Source organism: Pseudorca crassidens, chromosome 6 (genome assembly GCF_039906515.1).
Source record: "Pseudorca crassidens isolate mPseCra1 chromosome 6, mPseCra1.hap1, whole genome shotgun sequence".
In the NCBI taxonomy this organism is placed as follows: domain Eukaryota; kingdom Metazoa; phylum Chordata; class Mammalia; order Artiodactyla; family Delphinidae; genus Pseudorca; species Pseudorca crassidens.
Window position 1 is genome coordinate 25,204,238 of NC_090301.1, and position 25,066 is coordinate 25,229,303.

The 25,066-nt window shown below is 35.5% G+C and overlaps 1 protein-coding gene across 1 annotated transcript in view; it reads left to right on the plus strand.

The window, feature by feature from the left end:
• ERBB4 (erb-b2 receptor tyrosine kinase 4) overlaps window positions 1-25,066 on the plus strand; it is a 1,112,967-nt gene that overhangs the window by 761,314 nt on the left and 326,587 nt on the right. Inside the window, exon 5 of the mRNA XM_067740710.1 lies at window positions 6,202-6,267. Within this exon, the coding sequence (XP_067596811.1) occupies window positions 6,202-6,267 (66 nt within the window). The remainder of the gene's footprint in view (window positions 1-6,201; window positions 6,268-25,066) is intronic.

Sequence of the window (25,066 nt, forward strand, 5' to 3'; positions counted from 1 at the left end):
AATATGGATTCCTATACCTCATTGCAGACTATAAAATCAGCATTTTGCACAAGGTACTAAAGTGTCAACACTGACTTTTAGGAAGCATACCCTGACACCCTCTTCTACCTTGCAGGTCAAACCACATCAATTCAAAGCTCAAAAACCTTGACCTACACCATAATACCTGTACAGAGTAAACACCAACCAAGACTTTCAAGACACTTTGTAAGCTCATACTTCAACAGCTGTTTCTGTGCAAACTGCTCAAGGGACCATAAAGTATTCATTATGGTCCCAAAGAGTTGTGCTCATCCGTGCCTCTGTGTTGTTGCTTAGGTTAATCTTTCAGCCTGGAACTTTTCTTCCTTCCCCTTCTCTACGGGGCAAACAAGATATCCAAGCCCATTTGAAATGCCCATCCCCTTTGGAGAGCATTTTTTTTTTTTTAATCTTTTTTCTCTACTTTATGCATACCTATGTTTTGATTATTATAATTATTTGCCTATATTTTTGCCTATTTCCTGGTCCTTGAAAGCTCCTCGAGGGCAGGACACTGACTTATTCATCTTTTATTGTCTGGCCAAGAACAGGAGCTGGTTTAGTGTAGACTTTCAAAAATGTTCCACTTCCCTTTTTTAAAATTCATGGTCATAAAAAAGATACTGTTCTCTCACTCTTCCCCAGTAAATGTAGTGTTAAGAGGTCAAGAATGCCAGCTTTTAAAAGAATTGAAAGAAGAATCCAGGGATGTAACTTCATCACCTTTAACTAGAGGCAGTTTGAGGATATAATCATTTATGGTTGTCAGTGACTTTATATTTTGTAACTCTTCAACTGTCCTGGCATATTACTTGCAGAAAGCAGTACAGAGGTACATATTAAATCCCATCTCTGCTGTCAGGCAGTTCCAAATAAAAGCAAAACTTCCAGCATGATTTTATGACTCTTAAAATTATCAAAGTGGCTCAGGGACTCTAGCTCCTTAAAAAAAAATACAAGAGCTACATTTTTAGTAACATCTGCTGGACAAGCATAAAAGACGAACTTAGCTATGTTTGCTAACTTCTATGATGAATAATGCATTGTCAGAGGCGATTGCCTGTGAATTGAAATAATGCAATATAATGCATGTAATGCAATAATCAGTGCTTATTTTTTAAAATTAACTGTTAAGGTGACAAATATTTGTTTAAATTTTTGTTTTATTCTATAGTTAAGATCTTCAATTGGGTCAGATTGACAGGAGGTAGAAATATTAATTTAAATAACTATGCTATCACTAAGCTGAATGGAAATGTCAGATTCTTATTTTTAAGTGGTGTATTTTCTCAAATAGTTTTAAAAGAATTATCACAATAAATAATGAAAAAAAATGATGTAGTAGATTGAAACATGGAAATAAGCAGATTTGGACAGCATTGGCAAAGTCTCAGTGCCCCAAAATGTTTCTCCCATTTACATAGGCTAGTATCTGACTAATTCCTCTTTTTCCTGTCCTCATTTTAAAAAACACTCTACTAGAGAAGTAGGTTATAAAGCTAAGTGACACTAAAAATTATTTACATATACAGTCTCTTTTCCCTGTGAAATCAGGCCTCCTGAGGTACTGCATACCCGAGAACCGAGGACCGGAAGAAAGTTCCCAGTAAGATATCTATTGAGCCATAGTTAAAATATTTCCCTTCCTGTTAGGAGACGCACAAGGGACCCTTCAGAGGCCATGTTTATCCTCTCCACTGAAGTGCTCTGGGTAGATCTCATTTTAGATGTCACATAGATAAATCACATATAAGGAATACGGTAGACTTTGGAGCTACCAGGCATTAAATTGGAAACAGTCCAGCTCAACGTGGCTTTGTCCAACTCTTCCTTCCTGAGCTAGGGCACTGTTGAAAATTCAGATTTATCACCTTCTTTCATTAAACACATGGAGGGTGAACATTATATACAGAGTAGTCAAAACCTTTTCCCTTCAGAATAATGCTGAATTAATTCTGAATTCTCTTAGAATAGTAACCATGTCTGTTTCAGCTTAACTCCGATATGTAACATAGTTCCTGATACACAGATACAGATGGTACTCAAGAAATACTTATGGATAGATGGATGGAAGGAAAGTAAGAAAGAAAGTTTGTAGAATTTTTTTTTCCAATTCGAGATTAATAATTACTAAGGAAACGCTTTTGTGCAGCAGAAATGTTGGGAACAAAACGCTAAAACCAGATTTTTAAAAATATTAAACATTGTAGCCCATTAAAACTACACTATTCAGGGCTTCCCTGGTGGCACGGTTGTTGAGAGTCTGCCTGCCGATGCAGGGGACATGGGTTCGTGCCCCGGTCCGGGAAGATCCCACGTGCCGCAGAGCGGCTGGGCCCGTGAGCCATGGCCGCTGAGCCTGCTCGTCCGGAGCCTGTGCTCCGCAACGGGAGAGGCCACAACAGTGAGAGTCCCGTGTACCGCCAAACAAACAAACAAACAAACAAACAAAAAAAACTACACTATTCAATTGTCTGCAAGAATCAAACCAAGGTTGCAGGTGTGAAAGTGTGAAAAATGCATTAATTCAGAAATACATCGTTGTAGGCAGAGATCTTGGTCAGATACTTTGACATTTAGTTAATTGCAACAATTCAGTGAAAATAGTGTTAGCCCAAGTGCCGTGTATCACACAGTTTTGAAGACCAAAACTGAACTGAGTGCCTGAGCAGATTCCAAAAACCTCAAAGCCCTAGAGACAGTGAAATGAAGGGCAGGCCAGAAGGAGCAGCCATTAACTGAGGCACATTCAATTCATGGTCCTCCAGCACACTTGTCATGACAGAACTCTGAAGTGTGTGGGCCAAGCAATCACCTCCTTTTGGTTTTCAAAAGGGGTGGAGGGAATATAAGTCTGAGTAAAATCCCAGAGAAGAAACAGTTGTCGGCTTCCTGTTATAGACGTAATTGATATTTCTACTTTTATATAAATGAAAAATGGAAACTAACAAATGAAATCTCTTCACAGCATTTAGACAAGGTTAAATTATTTAAGCGTTCTGTGTTTGTGCGGACACTATTTAACTTGTGCCCAACTAGGTGGGTCTCGCTATGATACTTTGGCAAGAATTGTAAACAAAATTTCTAGTAATATTTCTTTTTCTATTAGATATGAGAGTAGGTCTTGAGATGGTAAATTGAAACTGCAAGAATAAGAAGGTAAAAAAAAATATGTAATCCAATTAAAGGGAATCATTGAAGTTTTAAAATGTCTAATGTTACTCAGCATTTTTTATTAACAGCTACAGATAGTTGTTTGGCAACCATAAATAAAGCTAAATATTTTATTAGGCCCAAACCCAATTAGAGAAGTCATAGATTAAATGGTAGATCGTCCTCTGCTTCAGATATCTTCAATTAACAGACTACTTAATGGGTCGATTTAAAGGATTTTAACACACCTAAAGAAACACATTAACATTATCTACTTTCTCATAAAAAGTTTGTACTCAGAAAAAGTTTGCACTGCTTTCCATTTTGTCTCACAGTCCTTTCTAATTTCCTCTGGTATAAATCAATTTAGATTTATTAGCTTTATACAAAAGAACTCCGGTAGGTTTTTAATAATAATTATCATTATCACTGATTAAAGTTATATTGTTCAAGCCAGATGGAGTCCTTTTCCTGTCAGCTAGAATGAGCTTGCATTATGTAGTTATAATGTGTTTGGATCTAAATAAACAGATGGCAGAGTGACAGGATATTATACGCTTGTGATGTCAGCCTCAGTGCTTCACAAACAGAATTGCTTTAAATAAACCCCATTGAGGCCAGGATCTAGATGCTTTTAAGAAGGTGGCTGGGACTGAGCTTAAGTGTTATATTAACTTGGAAATAGTACCGTTCACTTGCAGAAGAGTAGACCAGTAGGATGGTCTGAGGTTTAGCCTGAGAAAGGGTGTCTGCTGAATCTGTCCCTTAACTGTGAAAGCGTTTAACATACTAGGTTCATTCAGTCAGTCTCAGAAGGAGAGACTAAGACAAACAACGAAAAAAAGCTGCCCAAGTTGTAAGAACTTCCAAGAGGAAGAGTTAAAAACTGGGTCAAGGGGGGCTTCCCTGGTGGCGCAGTGGTTGGGGGTCCGCCTGACGATGCAGGGGACATGGGTTCGTGCCCCGGTCCGGGAAGATCCCACATGCCGCAGAGCGGCTGGGCCCGTGAGCCATTGTCGCTGAGCCTGCGCGTCCGGAGCCTGTGCTCCACAACGGGAGAGGCCACAACAGTACCGGAAAAAAAAAAAAAAACAACTGGGTCAAGGAAAGATGGAAACTTTTGATATAACCTTATTCCATAATTTTTACAGTGAAGTTAACTATTTTAAAATAAACAACTTGAATAGGCATGTACTTGTTCACAATTTATATTAGAAAATTAACAGACAAGGTTTAATAAGAACTTTGTTATAGAAAACTTTAGTCTTTGATAGATTTTCATGTCCACTTTTCTCTAAAAATGAGCCCATTCCATATCCTTGTACTCACAAAAATTTGGAGTAAGCCTATGAAATTCAGCTGCAAACTTCAAAGAAAGTCATTAAACATTATTTCTTCTAGCTAATATTCTTTTGTTGAGATTGTAGGGAATTTCTCTGTGGGACAACTCTATTTGCTGAGGCAAATACCCATAGTAGCATCATCGTTAAGAGGAAAATGAGACTATAGGAAATAAAGGCTGATATTTGATAATGAAGGTAGTATCAATAAAATTTTTAGAAGAGGATATAAAATAATTGAAATTAAGATTCCTAAAAAATTAGCTGTTTTAAATGCTTGAAATACTTATATAAAGATGTTGGTTTGCAAATTGGCCCCTGTACCTAAAGGACAAGGAGAGACGGAAGAAAGAGGCAGCCCACTCCAGATTAGTAGGCGACAGGTTTAATAAGCAAGGGAACTTATTTATGAGATTTGTCTTGGGCAACAGCAACGTGAGTAGATCTCAGCATCCGCCTGCCAGAGTCTTAAAAGTTTGTATAGAGGTCCTAACTAAATTCAGTCACTTATTCAGTCCAGATGGTCTCAGCAACACCTTACTCTCTCAAGGCTATGTCCTTGAAACAGCTGCTAGCATGGGATTAGTTGGAGGGACATACATTTCAAGGACAAGGGAGGGGGTGAGAAGCCTCTGATTGCCTGGGTTCAGCTCACAGGTCAACTGGCAGTCACAACCTCTTAATGACCTCCTCCTCAGGAATATAGCTAATATTATGTCATAACTATAAATGGAATATAACCTTTAAAAATTGTGAATCATTGTGATGTACACCTGAAACTTATTAATATTGTACATCAAGTATACTTCAATAAAGAAAATTTTAAAAAGACAGTGCAAACTTATGGTTACCCAAGGGGAAAGAGGGGGAGGGATAAATTAGGAGTTTGGGATTAAACTATACATACTACTGTATATAAAATAGATATCCAACAAGGACATACTGTATAGTGTAGGGAACTATACTCAATATCTTGTAACAACCTATAATGGAAGAGAATGTAAAAAAAGAATATATATATATATATATACACACACACACACACACACACATACATACATATGTATATATATATACATATATTTGTATAACTGAATCTCTTTGCTGTACACCTGAAACTAACATTGTCAATCAACTATATTTCAACAAAAAATTTTAAAAAGACACAATAGACCTTTGACAAAAAAAAGATAATCTAAATTATATATAAAACCTTTTTTTTCTGACGGTTTATCATGTTTGTAATATATTCTTGTTTTCATAGACTTCAATTTCTTTTTTAACTATTGATTTAATCCTTAACATCTGTTGGTATCAGTAAGCCCTGAACTTTTGAAATTATATCAAGTAGGATATAGATCAATAGAATAAAAGTATTCAATAGTTGAAGTGAAACTTATTTCATGTAAATATTTACTTCTGCCTATGTAGGAACATTTACACATTCTGTATTTCCTTTTCTTATAAAATGAGATGAGAGGATTTTGAATATCAAGAGATTGTATTTCTGTTTCACATGTATTTGACATTCAGATTTTGCTACTTAAATGGGCATTTTATGAGCTATGTTTCAACTCTAGTGTGAATTAAAAATCCTCATAAAGGGGCAAGAATGTTTCCTTTGAGGTCTTAACTCCTAGTCAGAGTGAAAGATTATAATACACATGTGCTTTCTGCTGTTCTACAGGTGGACGTTGCCATAAGTCCTGCACTGGCCGATGCTGGGGACCCACAGAAAATCATTGCCAGACTTGTAAGTGTTCAACAGTGAAAAGACATAGCCTTGAAATTGTCAAGTAATTTTAATAATTGATGCTTTTCACACTTCTGGTTATCAGAAACATGAAAATGAGCTTTTGCCTTCTTGTGGTAGATTGATTCTATCTAAGTAAACTGCCTAATCTCAAAGCTTTCAAATTAAATGTAATATGTAGTTGTTTCCTATATTTCTTTGTGGATTCTGGATTAATGATAGCAACACAAATGTGTTGCTATTAACCATGACTTCAGAGTCTGTACATCAGAGGAAGTAGGAAAACCAAATGTATACAAAATGATAATTAACTGAATTTCAGGTTAACTGAATATCTCAGTACTTTTCCCAAATAGTTACATCACTATTCATTCACTGGAGAAAGAAAAAAGAAAGGAAGAGTGTACTCTTTACCCACTGTGTTCCAGGTAAAGAGATATAAACTATGTGAATTATAAATATAGATTCACTATTAAATCACAAAATGTATCTCACCCTTAGTGTATATTGTTTCTTGTATTAGTCATTAAAATAAGTATGAGGGATGATAATCACTGCTAAGACATTTAAAAACAAAGTATACTGAACATAAAGACAAATATCTAATGTTTTCAGCATTCTGAAAGTCATCTGATACTTAAATCAGCACTGAACTTTCACTAATCTTAAGGATAAATGTTTTCTTTAAAAAGGAAATACAAAATGGTCTATATAAATGGTAAAGACTTTTCTTCCTGCTATAATAACAGCTGAAATAATAAGTGGAAAACAATGTGGAGGCTATTTGAAATGTATTTCTTTTTTTAGCATAGAAGACATAGAAAATATTAAAAATTTGAACATACAAATATTAGATATTGTGGACATCTGTTATACTGTTGGATTAAAGTATAGACTTAAATTAACTTATTTAATAGAAACAATGTTTTATGGCAACAATGTTTTGACAAGAATTTTAAGCAGGATTCTAAAGTAAGATTAGATTACTGTGTGAAGCGCATTCACTATGATATTGGAGAAAATGTGTATTAATGAGAAGCAGAAATAACCAGTTCTTCATGACACAGAAGGATAAATCAGCCATGCAGAGGCAAAGGAGAATTGCAGAGAGAGAGTAACAGTTTTTGACAGTTTTTACTTTCTGGTTCTCTGGTCTTCCTGAGAAGAAGTTCTCTGGTTCTCTTGTCTTCCTGAGGTCCCTGGTTCTTCCTGAGCTCTCTGGTCCCTGATTCTCTGGTCTTCCTGAGGTCCAAATGCATTTTTTTTTGTTAGGAACCTTAAGAAACACAATGTTCTAGTACATTGAAATTACTTTTGCTACTTGCCACCAAGTGGGGGTGGGAGGAAGTCTTGACTAAGAAAGTCATCAAGCCATAGCTCATGCTATCACATCATCAGCCATGCAGTCATTAAATTCACCTAATTTTCCAGTGTAGAAATTAAACTTACTATAATAACATAAAATTGGCTTAATGGTCACCATGCCTATTCCACAGAGTCTAAATTCAGTAAACATTTACTTGTATCTGCTATGTGCAAATCCAAATTTTAGAGTAGTATTCATTTACTTGGATCTTTATGGTTTATAAAACATTTCCATTTTAAAATTTATTTTCACAATATTCCTGTTAGTTTACGAGGACAGTTTTCATTAGCCTCATTTCACAATTGGGGAAATGTAAGCTGAGGAAATGATTGTGGGAGCTGTTAAATTTACACAGCTGATACCTGGGATTTTAACTAAGTGTCCTGAATCTAAGGATAGTACTGTTTCCTGTATACAATATTGCACAGCAGTTTAGTGGACAAGGCCACTGGATTTATAATCAGCCAGATGATACAAATCTCAGCTGTTTCCACTTTCTATCATGAGAAAGTGATTTAATTTTTCTAAACCTCAGTTACCATATCTATAAAATGGAGATATTACACTTACCTCAGAGGGCTGCTATTTTGTAATCAAATTCAATACAATAATGTGGTTGAAATGCTTAAAAATGTTTTGGCATATACTAAGGGCCTAATAAATAATAGCTAATGTTATAATAAGATAAAGTAGATACTCCTAGAAAACTTAATCCAACTTAAAACAATGAATGGGTGTGGAAGCAAAACTCCTGCAGGTCAGTTCCACCTGTGAAGGCTACTGACATAGATGGCTGGGGAATAAAAAAGCAGAAACCCTGGAGTGAAGTGGAGGCTGCTTGCCCTTGACATTTGCTCCTGTTCTCTCTCTCCTTGTTTGAGACACTTGAAAGGTAAATTACATATCCATATTTAAAAAGTCCAACATCCAGGGGCACATTGTATTTTGGAAGTACTCAAAGATGTACTTATTGTAAGACCTGAATTTTAGAAATATGATCAGAAATTTTGAGAATTAGACCTCATGAGAGATTCCATAGAGATATTAGACCTCCAGAGAGTCCATGGAGATGTAACATCCATGATTGAACATTTTTCCAAAGAAATGTAAAATTTCCAGGCTTCCTTTACATTGCCGATAGCCCTTCTGTTAGTTAAAATATATTACCCTTAGGCCCACTTCAGATGCACTTATCTCTGAACCCTGATTGAACTTTTTAAAAATCAGAAAACAGTCTGGGCAAGTTTTTGAAAATATTCTGCTTTTTTTGTTGACTGACCATACAAAAGTACATCTTAGGATCTGAAAGACATGATCTTATATCATTACTTACAAATGATGTCTTTCCGTATGACTGAAATAAGTTCACTTCACTGAGGGCTTCTCTGGAGGTATTCAACATCATGATTTGCCAAGTATTTCCTTATTTTTATGGATAATTACTCTTGGAGATTTTGCATATATTAGGGAAGAAAGGTAAAATATTTAGAAGCGCCACACCTTAGCTAAGGAAACTGACATTAAGAATATATTTCATTCACCACATTATATCAATGCTGACATCCTCCCACAGGTGTTTCCTCCTAAAAAAGCAAGTATGCCAGGAATGACCCTCTGTGTCACTAAACGGTGAGGAGTCACCATAAAGACAAATGCTTCAGGTTCTAGGAGAACAAGTCCATGATAATGAATGACTTGCTAGGGTAAAATGAAGCAAAGAGTGATGATCAGAATGAAAACATCTCTGAACAGAGATATGGGAAAGGAAAAATGCTGGTGACAACGATGGTAAGCTTGAGAGCAAGTCTGTAGGGGTCAGAAGTTTTAAAAAGAAGAAATGAGGAAGAAGTTTTGTGTTTTGTTTTTAATAGATTTCATGAAATGGAAAGAGAGCATGAATAAATTGACAGCTTACTATTGCAGGGAAGCAAAATTTGACACCCTAATATGTGTCTCTTTGGCATGAGGATTAATTTAAGCTGATTATTTTTAAGTCCTGAAAGACTCAGAAGGAACCTTCCCCCTAACTGCCTAAAAGAGTGTAGTTAGAGGACCTGTTCCAGGGAGGGAACTATCACCACAGGTAACTATAGTGTGAACTAGATGTCGTAGATGAGGGGGAACTTAGCAAAGGCTGTTTGTTAATATTCCTCTCTGAGTCCCAGTGTCTTTGCATAGCCCCGCAAACATTTGTGTACCAAACCTTTGCTTTTCTCTCTCCATGTCAGTTGGCTTCCTCCCCTTTGAAGTCCCAAACACCTTTGCCCAACATCCTCTTTTGTCTTTAGCTGAAGATGGTAGTTAAGGTGAGAGTTTCAGCCATTTTGGCGAGTTATTCAGTTTTGTTGGATTTCTCCAGTGTATACAGGTTATTCAACTTTTGTTTGATTTTCTCCTTTTAATCTGATTCATGTCAATATAATTCGTAGACCAGCCAGAAGAATCTAGAAGGGTAGAGGAAAATTTTTCTTCCCAATGCTATGGTCAACAGTTCACCATGCATAACTATAAAAACTTTATAAATTTTTAGTAAAATTTGGTAACATGTTGCAGCTTCTTCTGTGTACTGGTTGCTACAGTTAGCTTTGATTGCATGTTGAATAATGTTAAGTGTATCATTTTCCTCTATAGCATTTCATAATGTTCAGACTGTAAACTCTGGAGCCAGCAGCTATTTTTAAAAAGTTTTTTTCTAAAATGATCCAAAAATTAAAATGTTTTTCTAAACAAACTCCTAAAAAAAGATGAAAAAAAAACAAACAACCTAAAGAATTTTATAAATATTAAAGCAAGTTCATTGTGCTGGTAGAATCTAGCCAGCTGTTCCCTTCTTACTGTTTTACTCATGAGTCTGATTTTCTAAAATAACTTAAATTCATTCTTTTTAAATCCTTTTTGATGTTAGATCATCATGACCCTATAAACCTAACAGAAATATTTCTCACATAGTTGCAAAAGGTCATAATAGAACTTATGAAGGAATTCTGTGGGCCTGCATTATACATGGAGCCGTGACTCAAACTTGAAAGTGCTTTTAAGCTCAGTTAAATCGTGTCCGCATTGCTCCACAGCACAGCTTAAGTAAATTGATTCAGTGGATTAATGTACTCGTGTCAGGGGAGACAAACCTATCTGCTGTGTGAAGTCTGAAGCTTATAGTAGTATTATTTAGCAGGCTTACTGGTAAGAATGACAACTCTCTCTATGCATAAGAACTGAGTCCTAAGGTTTGAGCTCATAGGTTTAGGTGTGAGAGAGACTAAGCTTTAAGAAATAAATAATAATGATTAGAGGAAAGAAGTTATCTCTGTCCCTGCAAGATATATGAAGCACACATCTCATATAAAATAGATACTGCATATCCTTTTTTATCTTTAAGCACAATATCAGGCCAGCTTTCTCTAGCCTCCTATTATCAGCCTGGGTAGTTGTTTCATTTTACACGTTCCTTTTGTCATCTCAGTTAGGAACTGCATTTTAGAGGATGAGGGGAGCTTGTATCAAAATATTACAGTTTGATTCCCCCAACCTTACACATTGTGTATTAAAGTAGTTATAATTGTCTTTAACTGCTGGTTGTATAACTACAATTTTCTCAGCTGATTACCACTCAATCTATTCTTCAGTCTTCTAGTTGCTTTATAAGTAACATTTCTTGCTTAGAAACTAATTGAAAAATAAAGTGCACTTGACAATAGTTTAAAAAATTGTTTGTCTCTTAAATCAAAGTGTCACACCAAAAAAGATAAATTAATGAGGAAATGCATGTTTCAATTACTGGAGTAAACAGATGTCTTCTGACCACTGAAATGTTCATTAAATTGATTGAAGCTAAGGCATTATTTTAAAAAAAAGAAAACTTCTGGGGAATTTACCCTTTACTTCTAAAGTATTCTTCCTAGCTAGGTTATCTCAAAATCTTTTTTTTTAATTAAAAATAAAGTAGCATTGAAATTAATACAAGCAGTGTATTGTTCTGTTGTAGATAATTGTGAATGGAGGGTACTCCTGTATTGGCAAAGTAAAAACTTGTTCCAAACAACACTTTATGTTATTTACTGTTTCTATACAGACATTATAGAACATGCTAGGAAAAAATTAGAAATTATTTAGCATTTTTCTCATTAATTTATTATGCTTGTGCACACAGAAAATTACTTTCAGTAGTTGCAATATATTAAAAATTTCAGTTTCATAAAAGGAAAAAAAACTTGCTCTGGCTTATGGATTCTATTCAGTTCTAGAGCAAAGTTTAGAAATATCTATATATCTATATCTACTTTTATTCATTCTAAAATATATCTGGAACTTCTTTGAAGTGAATATTAAAACCTAAGAAAATAATTATATATTTTTGTTCCTCAAAATTTCAGCAAGAAAATGTAGCAACTTGAAACTAAATTATACTTTTTTCCATGAAATTTCCAAAAGTTTCCTATAGATTGCAAAACCAAAATGACAAATTATGAAAATAATATACTAATTATACTTACATACATGCTTACAGATACAGTTTGCTAAAGTGTAGTCGTATTTACAATCTTTGTGGAACAAACCCTGTTTAAAAAGAAGGTGCCAATGTAGTAAATATCCAATTAGAGCAGAGAAAAGCAAGTGGGAGCTAATGGGGAAAAGAGAAAGCGCTGAGCCAGCAGGCTCGATCAATCAGGATAACAGCAAGCCTTTGTTAAAAGCCAACATCTTTAATTAAAACCTTTGTATTTTACTAATAACTTTACATGTCCATAAGCTTTCTTATTGATTTCAATTATTTCCTTTTTTTTTTCCTTTTTTTGGATTTGTAGTTTCTGGAGATATTGTAAAATTAAGGGAAACACTACGATAGACTCATTATTTGCATACATTTCTAAAATTATGCCCATCTAAAACATTTCCAAAAGTGACTCAAAAATATCCTTGTGGAAAATGAGAGAAAAATCTCTCCTAATATGCTGTTCATTTTGATATAAGTTGATAATATTTGTTGTAATTTGATGATCTTTCTCAGATTTAAAGAAAGGGATGTTCATTTTAACTATAGGAGATACAGTTATTTGAAATGCTCCGTAAAATACTGTTTAATGTGATTCAGGAAATATCATCTAATGCTATGCTAAAGGCTCAAGGGGTATAAAGAAAGTATATAAAATTGTGCCTGTTCTCTGGAAATGCTCTGGTATAAGACAAAGCCGAGGGATGTTTGAAAAGGTCAAAAAGAATACTGAACTGAGGGCATCAAGAGAGATGTAGTCCTAGCTTTAAACTAAGTCAGTTTCAAGGACTTCAGTTTCCCTAAGTTCCCTCATCTACAAAATGAAAAGTTTGAAAAAAGATGATTTTTGTTCATGCTTTTTTGCATGGTTAGGATATTTGCATGTGTATGCATGTGCGTGTTTATTAGCCGTAGATATAGATGATACAGGCATAGTCATAGACACAGATTTATGTACAGATAGTTTGGGAGAATTGTTTTGTGGCAGTTTTAGCCTATTGATAGTGATGCTGTCTACTAGGAATGCCTGAGGCACTCACCTGGCCCCCTACTACTTGAGGGGAGTACCCACAGACATTTTCTGGACCAGAGTCAACATTGTGGCTGGATGAGTCCTTGTGGTTCTTATTATGATTTCAAGACACACCTCAGCAACAACCATCAGGGAACTTTGAAAAAGCAAGGGTTGTCACTCACAGGTCTTGGAGGTATGGCAGGCTCAATGGCTACATGGCGAGGTCACGGGTAGAGAGAAAGACAAAGTATGAACCTGGGGCTCTTCCTGTATTACAGTTGAGAGTGGGGTACCTAGGGTTTCACAGATTCACTCTTTATTGGCAAATTTAAAATACAAGAGCAGGAATTCAGGTGTGGGAATGGAAAAAGCGGGGTCACTTAAAACATTAGTTATCTAGGTTACATAGAGCTTTCTGAAAGGGGAACTTCATGAGTGGGGGCAGTCTGGCTTCTTTTCTAGGTGTTATACTAGCAGCTGTGTCATACAGCTGGCAATATGTTCATCTGGGATGGATGTCTTTGAAATGGATGCCTTGACAATCAAAAGCCTAATGTCAGGCACTTACACCGCAGGAGTGCAAACTGTGGGTTGGGTAGAAGTAGGTAACCTAGCAGTGAGATCAGAGAGTGAGTATTACACATTTGAAGGATTATTGAGAGTACATTGAGAAGAAAAGTCAGAAATATCTGAAAATATTACGATTAGAAGAATTTTGTTATTATGGTAGTAATGATCATTTATTCTGAATGTTTTGCAGCAAAAGAGTTGACTGTCATTATAATACTATCTTTGACTATAGACGAGTTCAAAATTATCTACATGTGATATGAGAGTGTCATTTGATGAACAGAACACTCACTGTTTGCTACAGGAGTGGAAAAAAGAAGTGTGAGATGTCATTCTCAGAAAAGCAAGCACTTGCATACCACTCTCATGGTTAGGGAGTTACACAAGCCTGGAGAAAAATATCCTCCTTAGAGTTCTGCTTTGCATTAATCTGAGATGTATCATCTATTTATCGACTTAATTGGTTCAACTGGAGGAAGAATTAAGGAACTGGCATGGGGATGAGGAAGAAAAGAAGGGGATACTGGATACTCGTCAATTGTGCTTATGTCAAGTAACATTTGTACTCATTATATTAGGATAAATGTGAATTTCCTAAATATCAGACATACTCCATTTCTCAAGCCAATAGCAATTTTATGCATTAAATTTGACAGTTTATAATGGTATCATGGATGCTTCTGTACATTAACATAGATATTTCCAAAATAGTCACTATATTAATTCATCATGAAGTTATAAAAGATAAACTGGAAACATAATTTTCACATGTTACTACCTCACTGATAATGGTTATTTTTGGTTTATCCAAAGTCCTTTTGCCCATGAAGTTTTTTTTTTTTTTTTTTTTTTTGCGGTACGTGGGCCTCTCACTGTTGTGGCCTCTCCCTTTGCGGAGCACAGGCTCCAGACACGCAGGCCCAGCGGTCATGGCTCATTGGCCCAGCCGCTCCACAGCATGTGGGATCTTCCCGCACCGGGGCACGAACCTGTGTCCCCTGCATCGGCAGGTGGACCCTCAACCACTGCGCCACCAGGGAAGCCCTGAAGTTTGTTTTAATGGAGATGATAGAGCATTATGACTCTAAGAATAACTCAGGTTTTGTTCTGATTTGAATACTTCTTGAACTCAAATAACTGTTACCCAGGGAGATTATTTTTCTATACAGTGAGGATGTTGCATGTATTTAAGGTGTATTTAATTTCATTGACTAGGGGAGGGGTGGAGGTGAGAGACAGAAAGACAGACTCTGACACTTACAGGTAATTACAGATAATTTAAAATAAAAATGAAACCATAGTGTTTTACCAAGACATAACAGAAAACTTAAATGAATGAAGAATTACCACACTGCAAGATGAGAAGACTCAAATGATGAAAATGTCAGTTGTTCTAAGATTAAGCTATGCATTTAACCATCTTCAGTCAATTCCCAATGTTTCATTTTGTTTTTAATTGAACAAAAATAATCTAAAGTGTTCCTGGAAAATACATTTAATAAAATAGCCAGACATTTAAAAGCAATAGCTATGTGGAAGGACACTCCCCAAGTATTAAAATGTTAAAAAGTAATAAGTATTAAAGGAGTATGGTATTAGTTCAGAATGGAATTGGCTCAATGGAATGTAATAGAAAGTTTGGATAGGGTCTAAAGTCTATATGGTAATTTGGTTTTTATAAAGTTAACATTTTTTAATGTCAAATGTATAGATTATTCAATAAATAGTGTTAGAACAAATGGTTCACAGTATGGAAAAAATAAAGTTAGATCCTTACCATAAAACAAAACATGAGATGAATTGTACATTAAAAGTTTAAAAGGCATCAGAAAGACTATAGATTATAGATGGATTGTAGACTAAAAGTTTAAAAAGCATGAAATAGATTGTAGACGAAAAGTTACAAAAGCATGAAATAGATTGTAGATGAAAAGTTAAAAAAGCATGAAATAACTGAAAGTACTAGAAAAATGTAGGTAAAAGCTATGACATGATGACTTTTTTCCCCCTTTTATCACCATTAAAGCTTGACTTGTCATTTTATGTTTTATTTTTTAAACATCTTTATTGGAGTATAATTGCTTTACAATGTTGTGTTAGTTTCTGCTGTATAACAGAGTGAATCAGCTATACGTATACATATATCCCCATATCCCCTCCCTCTTGTGTCTCCCTCCCACCCTCCCTATCCCACCCCTCTAGGTGGTCACAAAGCCCAGAGCTGATCTCCCTGTGCTATGTGGCTGCTTCCCACTAGCTATCTATTTTACATTTGGTAGTGTATATATGTCAGTGCCACTCTCTCACTTCGTCCCAGCTTACCCTTCCCCCTCCCCGTGTCCTCAAGTCTATTCTCTACATCTGCGTCTTTTTTTATTAAACATGACATAAAAGGTAGAAATTTTAAAAGAAGAAAAAGATTATTTTAATTATATTAGAGTGTTTTGTATTTTTAAAATAAAGTGTTTTAATAAAATTTAAGAGAATTAAAATTTTTCACAAGAAATTTGTAAAAAATGTTTTTCTTCACTTATAAACAATTACATATTTTTTTAAAAAAACTAATTATTTTCATAATTAGATTGTCAAAGTTAAAAAGAATGATAATTCTTTGTGAGGATTAAAAATATACAGAGAGAAGCAATCGCAGTTACTGTCTTGAATTATTATTTTTTTTTGTATTTATCGCATTTTGTTTATTCGTTCATCTGCTGATGGACCTTTGGGTTGCTTCCACCTCTTGGCTATAGTGAATAGTGCTTCTGTGAACATGAATATACAAGTCTCTTCTAGACCCTGCTTTCAGTTCTTTTGGATATACACCCAGTGAATTACTTATGGATGTGTATTTTATGTTCTTTTAACTGTCACACTACCATGGAGCTATAACAGGGAGGTCAGCATATAGACACCCCAAAATTGACATTGGTTATTGATGTGGTAAGAAAATATTTTTAAAATTTTGCATATTTATAGTGACATATTTCTCTAAAAACATGTATTGCTTATGTAATTTCAGAATTTTAAAAAAGGAAGGAACAACAAAAAATTATACTCTTTTTATTATGACTCTTTTTGTAATTTTCGGAGATGTCCAAAGTTTTGTCTATATCAGAGAGATGATAATTTTTAGTGATATATTAATAATACATAAAAGCTTTAAATATCTATAGATATATCATTTTCTATAAAAATTTTACTCAAAGAGAATCCCAAATGTGTTTTATACTGGCCCACAGTTTAACACACTGCCATGTAGGACAAAATCAGACTTAACTACCCCAAATTTTCATTGTGACGATGGGAATATAAAACACAAACTTCTGGGAATCACCAGTCTCAGTGATGCAACTCTGGAGGGAAAGCACTGTGGCAGGCACTGTTGTGCAATGATTTCCATAGCCTCTGGGATCATAAAACCTCAGAAAAAGAAAATTCATGTCCAGTGGCTTTACGTTCCTGAATTCGTTAGAAGGCCAATTTGCTGCACATATATAAAAGAAGCACTAAGATTAGTTCCCTAATTTTCTATTTTGACCTTTGTCCATACAATTGAATAGTACTCTCCAATCACTGGTTGCAACTCGTTAGTGGATTGTAAAGTCATTTCTGTGGACCCTGACCAACATTAAATTTTTATTGAAATAGAATAGATTAGTATAAAATAAACTAGATTACAATAGAATAGAAAAGACAGTATCAAAATGCTTTGCACATAATTAGGGTCAATATAATGCCTTAAAACTTTTCATCATGGATATGTGTACTGAGCCATGATGTAAAATTGTACTATAAATTGTGATGAAAAAAGAAAAAAGTTAGAAAGACACCGAAAAGGAACATCATTTAACTTTTAGGCAGGCGTGATTATCCTTAAAAAAAAAACAACTCAAACATACAATTCTATGAGAATAAAAGTAATATTTTGAAAACATTCTTTTGTATATGCTTGAAGCATGTGTTTTTGGTGTAACTATTTTAGGTAGTTCTACTTTAAAATTCTGTTATTACTGAGACATGGACTTGAATGTTGGCCCTATCTGGGCCTCAGTTTTCTCCTCTTTAAAACCAGTAGGTTAAATTCAATCATATATAAGGGTCTATAAAATGCTAAATATAAAATAATCTTATTTCTATGGCTTTTGCTGTAAATTTGAAGAGTATTTGAAAAATATCTTAGTCTTCATTACTCATCATTTGTAATTGTGTTGTTACTTAAAATGACTATAGAACTAATTATTTTTCAAGAGTGTAAAGCAGTTATGTGTACATAATTTTAGTTATTCCATGTTGTATTTTTTTTTTTTAGAATTTAATTTTTTTCCCAGTTGTACTGAGATATAAATGACATACAGTACTGTATAAGTTTAGGTGTCCAGCATAGTGATTGGACTTATATACATCATGAAATGATGATCATGATACGTTTAGTGAGTATCCGTCATCCCATATCAATACAAAATTAAAGAAATAAGGAAAAAAAACATTTTTTCCTTATGATGAGAACTCTTAGGATTACTCACTTAACAACTTTCATATGTATAGTACAGCAGTGTTAATTATCTTTATCATGTTGTACATTACATCTCTAGTACTTATTTATCTTATGGCTGAAACCTTTTTTTAAATTTATTTTTTATTTATTTTCACACACAGACACACACACACACACACACACACACACACACACACTGTATTTTACTTTTACAAGAGATAAGTGAACTGACACCAAGCATTGTAAATGGATGACCACAACAAAAGCAACAGTGATTGCAATTACCAAACACGAAACACACTCATACTGTGTCATAATATTGACATTCAGTCCAGGAATCCTCCACTGTAACAGCTCCTTTACTTTGCAGTGAAAATTGATTTGTATATTTTTTGCCTCTGAGTCCTTGTGGGATTTTTTTTTATTATTAGTCAAACAGGAAGTCACAAAAATTATAATCATCCTCATCAGTTCACTCAGTCCCTTTTTTTTTTATCTTGATCTTTTGTTAGCACTTTTATGAATTCATCAGTTTTCCATTAGAGTTCTGAAAATGGTTATTCATTCAGTTCAGCAGTATAGTCAGTTACCAGAAACCTGTACTTGTCAAAGTCTTTTCCATGAATTCCTTGAAGATGAAACCCTTTTATAGGAACATTTTTGCAAAAGCATCAGAGTACACCCAGAACTCTCTGTAAATGACGAAAGACTTAAAAATGACCATGGTTAAAGATTTGATGAAAGTACATAATAATGCAATTGATAAGAAAATTAAGTTATTTCTGAGATATACATTTTAAAGTAATAACTAGAATTATGACTTATAACATTATACCAGAACATATAAGATTTTTAGAAATTTCATGTAATGTCTGAAACATTTATATTAACATATTTCATACAAATAACCCAAAGAAAGTTTACTATTAGTTGTTTTTTGTTTGTTTGTTTGTTTATACTGCACGTTTTTATTAGTTATCAATTTTATACACATCAGTGTATACATGTCAATCCCAATCGCCCAATTCAGCACACCACCATCCCCACCCCACCATGGTTTTCCCCCCTTGGTGTCCATACATTTATTCTCTACATCTGTTTCTCAACTTCTGCCCTGCAAACTGGTTCATCTGTACCATTTTTCTAGGTTCCACATACATACGTTAATATATGATATTTGTTTTTCTCTTTCTGACTTACTTCACTCTGTATGACAGTCTCTAGATCCATCCATGTCTCAACAAATGACTCAGTTTCGTTCCTTTATATGGCTGAGTAATATTCCATTGTATATATGTACCACTTCTTCTTTATCCATTTGTCTGTCGATGGGCATTTACGTTGCTTCCATGATCTGGCTATTGTAAATAGTGCTGCAATGAACATTGGGGTGCGTGTGTCTTTTTCAATTATGGTTTTCTCAGGGTATATGCCCAGTAGTGGGATTGCTGGATCATATGGTAATTCTATTTTTAGTTTTTTAAGGAACCTCCATACTGTTCTCCATAGTGGATGCATCAGTTTACATTCCCACCAACAGTGCAAGAGGGTTCCCTTTTCTCCACACCATCTCCAGCATTTGTTGTTTGTAGATTTTCTGATGATGCCCCTTCTAACTGGTGTGAGGTGATACCTCATTGTAGTTTTGATTTGCATTTCTCTAATAATTAGTGATGTTGAGCAGCTTTTCATGTGCTTCCTGGCCATCTGTATGTCTTCTTTGGAGAAATGTCTATTTAGGTCTTCTGCCCATTTTTTGGCTTAGGTTGTTTCTTTAATATTGAGCTACATGAGCTGTTTATATATTTTGGAAATTAATCCTTTGTCCGTTGATTCATTTGCAAATATTTTCTCCCATTCTGCGGGTTGTCTTTTCGTCTTGTTTATGGTTTCCTTTGTTGTACAAAAGCTTTTAAGTTTCATTAGGTCCCATTTGTTTATTTATTTATTTTTATTTCTATTACTCTAGGAGGTGGATCAAAAAAAGATCTTGCTATGATTTATGTCAAAGAGTGTTCTTCCTATGTTTTCCTCTAAGAGTTTTGTAGTGTCCGGTCTTACATATAGGTCTCTAATCCGTTTTGAGTTTATTTTTGTGTATGGTGTTAGGGAGTGTTCTAATTTCATTCTTTTACATGTAGCTGTCCAGTTTTCCCAGCATCACTTATTGAAGAGACTGTCTTTTCTCCATTGTATATCCTTGCCTCCTTTGTCATAGATTAGTTGACCATAGGTGTGTGGGTTTATCTCTGGGCTTTCTATCTTGTTCCATTGATCTATATTTCTGTTTTTGTGCCAGGACCATATTGTCTTGATTACTGTAGCTTTGTAGTATAGTCTGAATTCAGGGAGTCTGATTCCTCCAGCTCCATTTCTTTCCCTCAAGACTGCTTTGGCTATTTGGAGTCTTTTGTGTCTCCATACAAATTTTAAGATGATTTGTTCTAGTTCTGTAAAAATTTCCATTGGTAATTTGATAGGGATTGCATTGAATCTGTAGATTGCTTTGGTTAGTATAGTCATTTTCACAATATTGATTCTTCCAATCCAAGAACATGGTATATCTCTCCATCTGTTGGTACCATCTTTAATTTCTTTCATCAATGTCATAGTTTTCTGCATACAGGTCTTTTGTCTCCCTAGGTAGGTTTATTCCTAGGTATTTTATTCTTTTTGTTGCAGTGGTAAATGGGAGTGTTTCCTTAATTTCTCTTTCAGATTTTTCATCATTAGTGAATAGGAATGCAAGAGATTTCTGTGCATTACTTTTGTATCCTGCAACTTTACCAAATTAATTGATTAGTTCTAGGAGTTTCCTGGTGGCATTTTTAGGATTCTCTTTGCATAGTATCATGTCATCTGCAAACAGTGACAGTTTTACTTCTTCTTTTCCAATTTGTATTCCTTTTATTTCCTTTTCTTCTCTGATTGCCATGGCTAGGACTTCCAAAACTATGTTGAATAATAGGGGTGAGAGTGGACATCCTTGTCTCATTTCTGATCTTAGAGGAAATGCTTTCAGTTTTTCACCAGTGAGAATGATGTTTGCTGTGGGTTTGTTGTATATGGCCTTTATTGTGTTGAGGTAAGTTCCCTCTATGCCCACTTTCTGGAGAGTTTTTATCATAAATGGGTGTTGAATTTTGTCAAAAGCTTTTTCTGCATCTATTGAGATGATCATATGGTTTGTATTCTTCAATTTGTTAATATGGTGTGTCACACTGATTGATTTGCGTATATTGAAGAATCCTTGCATCCCTGGGATAAATCCCAGTTGATCATGGTGTATGATCCTTTTAATGTGTTGTTGGATTCTGTTTGCTAGCATTTTGTTGAGGATTTTTGCATCTATATTCATCAGTGATATTAGTCTGTATATTTCTTTTTTTGAGTATCTTTGGTTTTGGTATCAGGGTGATGGTGGCCTCATAGAATGAGTTTGGGAGTGTTCCTTCCTGTGCAATTTTTTGGAAGAGTTTGAGAAGGATGGGTGTTAGCTGTTCTCTAAATGTTTGATAGAATTCACCTGTGAAGCCATCTGGTCCTGGACTTTTGTTTGTTGGAAGATTTTTAATCACAGTTTCAATTTCATTATTTGTGATTGGTCTGTTCAAATTTTCTGTTTCTTCCTGGTTCAGTCTGGAAGGTTATACCTTTCTAAGAATTTGTCCTTTTCTTCCAGGTTGTCCATTTTATTGGCATAGAGTTGCTTGTAGTAGTCTCTTAGGATGCTTTGTATTTCTGTGGTGTCTGTTGTAACTTCTCCTTTTTCATTTCTAATTTTATTGATTTGAGTCTTCTCCCTGTTTTTCTTGATGAGTCTGGCTAATGGTTTATCAATTTTGTTTATCTTCTCAAATAACCAGCTTTTAGTTTTATTGATCTTTGCTATTGATTTCTTTGTTTCTATTTTTTTTATTTCTGCTCTGATCTTTATGATTTCTTTCCTTCTGCTAACTTTGGGTTTTGTTTGTTCTTCTTCTCTAGTTCCTTTAGGTGTAAGTTTAGATGGTTTACTTGAGATTTTTCTTGTTTCTTGAGGTAGGCTTGTATAACTATAAACTTCCCTCTTAGAACTGCTTTTTCTGAGTCCCATAGGTTTTGGATCGTCGTGTTTTCATTGTCGTTTTTCTCTAGGTATTTTTTGATTTCCTCTTTGATTTCTTCAGTGATTTCTTGGTTATTTTGTAACATATTGTTTAGCCTCCATGTGTTTGTGTTATTTACGTTTTTTATCCCTGTAATTCTTTTCTAATCTCATAGTGTTGTGGTCAGAAAAGATACTTGATATGATTTCAATTTTCTTAAATTTACTGAGACTTGATTTGTGACCCAAGATGTGATCTATCCTGGAGAATGTTCCATGCGCACTTGAGAAGAAAGTCTAATCTGCTGTTTTTGGATGGAATGTCCTATAAATATCAATTAAGTCTATCTGCTCTATTGTGTCATTTAAAACTTCTGTTTCTTTATTTATTTTCATTTTGGATGATCTGCCCATTGGTGTAAGTGAGGTGTTAAAGTCCCCCACTATTGTGTTACTTTCGATTTCCTCTTTTATAGCTGTTAGCAGCTGACTTATGTATTGAGGTGCTCCTATGATGGGTGCATATATACTTAGAATTTTTATGTCTTCTTCTTGCATTGGTCCCTTGATCATTATGTACTGTCCTTCCTTGGCTCTTGTAACATTCTTTATTTTAAAGTCTATTTTATCTGATATGAGTATTGCTACTCCAGCTTTCTTTTGATTTCCATGGAATATCTTTTTCCATCCCCTCACTTTCAGTCTGTATGTGTCCCTAGGCCTGAAGTGGGTCTCTTGTAGCCAGCATACATATGGGTCTTGTTTTTGTATCCATTCAGCAAGCCTGTGTCTTTTGTTTGGAGCATTTAATCCATTCACGTTTAAGGTAATTATCTATATGTATGTTCCTGTGACCATTTTCTTAATTGTTTCGGTTTGTTTTTGTAGGTCCTTTTCTTCTCCTGTGTTTCCCACTTAGAGAAGTTCCTTTAGCATTTGTCATAGAGCTGGTTTGGTGGTGCTGAATTCTCTTAGCTTTTGCTTCTCTGTAAAGCTTTTGATTTCTCCATCGAATCTGAATGAGATCCTTGATGGGTAGAGTAATCTTTGTTGTAGGTTCTTCCCTTTCATCACTTTAAGTATATCATGCCACTCCCTTCTGGCTTGTAGAGTTTGTGCTGAGGAATCAACTGTTAACCATATGAGATTTCCCTTGTATGTTATTTTTCGTTTTGCCCTTGCTGCTTTCCATAATTTTTCTTTGCCTTTAATTTTTTGCCAATTTAATTACTATGTGTCTCGGCGTGTTTCTCCTTGGGTTTTTCCTGTATGGGACTCACTGTGCTTCCTGGACTTGGGTGGCTATTTCCTTTCCCATGTTAGGGAAGTTTTCGACTATAATCTCTTCAAATATTTTCTCGGGTCCTTTCTCTGTGTCTTCTCCCTCTGGGACCCCTATAATGCGAATGTTGTTGTGTTTAATGTTATCCCAGAAGTCTCTTAGACTGTCTTCATTTCTTTTCATTCTTCTTTCTTTATTCTGTTCCACAACAGTGAATTCCACCATTCTGTCTTCCAGATCACTTATCTGTTCTTCTGCCTCAGTTATTCTGCTATTGATTCATTCTAGTGTAGTTTTCATTTCAGTTATTGTATTGTTCATCTCTGTTTGTTTGTTCTTTAATTCTTCTAGGTGTTTGTTCTTTAATTCTTCTATATCTTCGTTAAACATTTCTTGCATCTTCTCAATCTTTGTCTCCATTCTTTTTCCAAGGTCCTGGATCGTCTTCACTCTCATTATTCTGAATTCTTTTTCTGAAAGGTTGCCTATTTCCACTTCATTTAGTTGTTTTTCTCGGGTTTTATCTTGTTTCTTCATCTGGTACATAGCCCATCTGGTACATAGCCCTCTGCTTTTTCATCTTGTGTGTCTGTCTTTGAATGTGGTTTTTGTTCCACGGGTTGCAGGATTGTAGTCTTGCTTCTGCTGTCTGCCCTCTGGTGGATGAGGCTATCTAAGAGGCTTGATGGGAGTGACTGGTGGTGGGTAGAGCTGACTCTTGCTCTGGTGGGCAGAGCTCAGTAAAACTTTAGTCCACTTGACTGTTGATGGGTGGGGCTGGGTTCCCTCCCTGTTGGTTGTTTGGCCTGAGGCAACCCAACACTGGAGCCTACCTGGGCTCTTTGGCGGGGCTAATGACCGACTCTGGGAGGGCTCATGCCAAGGAGTACTTCCCAAAACTTCTGCTGCCAGTGTCCTTGTCCCCACGGTGAGCCACAGCCCCCCACCCCCCTGCCTCTACAGGAGACCCTCCAACACTAGCAGGTAGGTCTGGTTCAGTCTCCCCTGGGGTCACTGCTCCTTCCCCTGGGTCCCAATGCAGCACTACTTTGTGTGTGCCCTCCAAGAATGGAGTCTCTATTTCCCCCAGTCCTGTCGAAGTCTTGCAATCAATTCCCACAAGCCTTCAAAACCTGATTCTCTAGGAATTCCTTCTCCCGTCTAGACCCCCAGGTTGGTAAGCCTGACTTGGGGCTCAGAACCTTCACTCCAGTGGGTGGACTTCTGTGTATAAGTGTTCTTCAGTCTGTGAGTCACTGACCCACCAGTTATGGGATTTGATTTTACTGTGATTGCACCCCTCCTACCATCTCACTGTGGCTTCTCTTTTGTCTTTGGTTGTGGGTTATCTTTTTTGGTGAGTTCCAGTGTCTTGCTGTTAATGATTGTCCAGCAGCTAGATGTGATTCTGGTGTTCTCGCAAGAGGGAGTGAGAGCACATCCTTCTACTCCACCATCTTAGTTCCTTCTCCATGTTGTATTTTAAACAGTT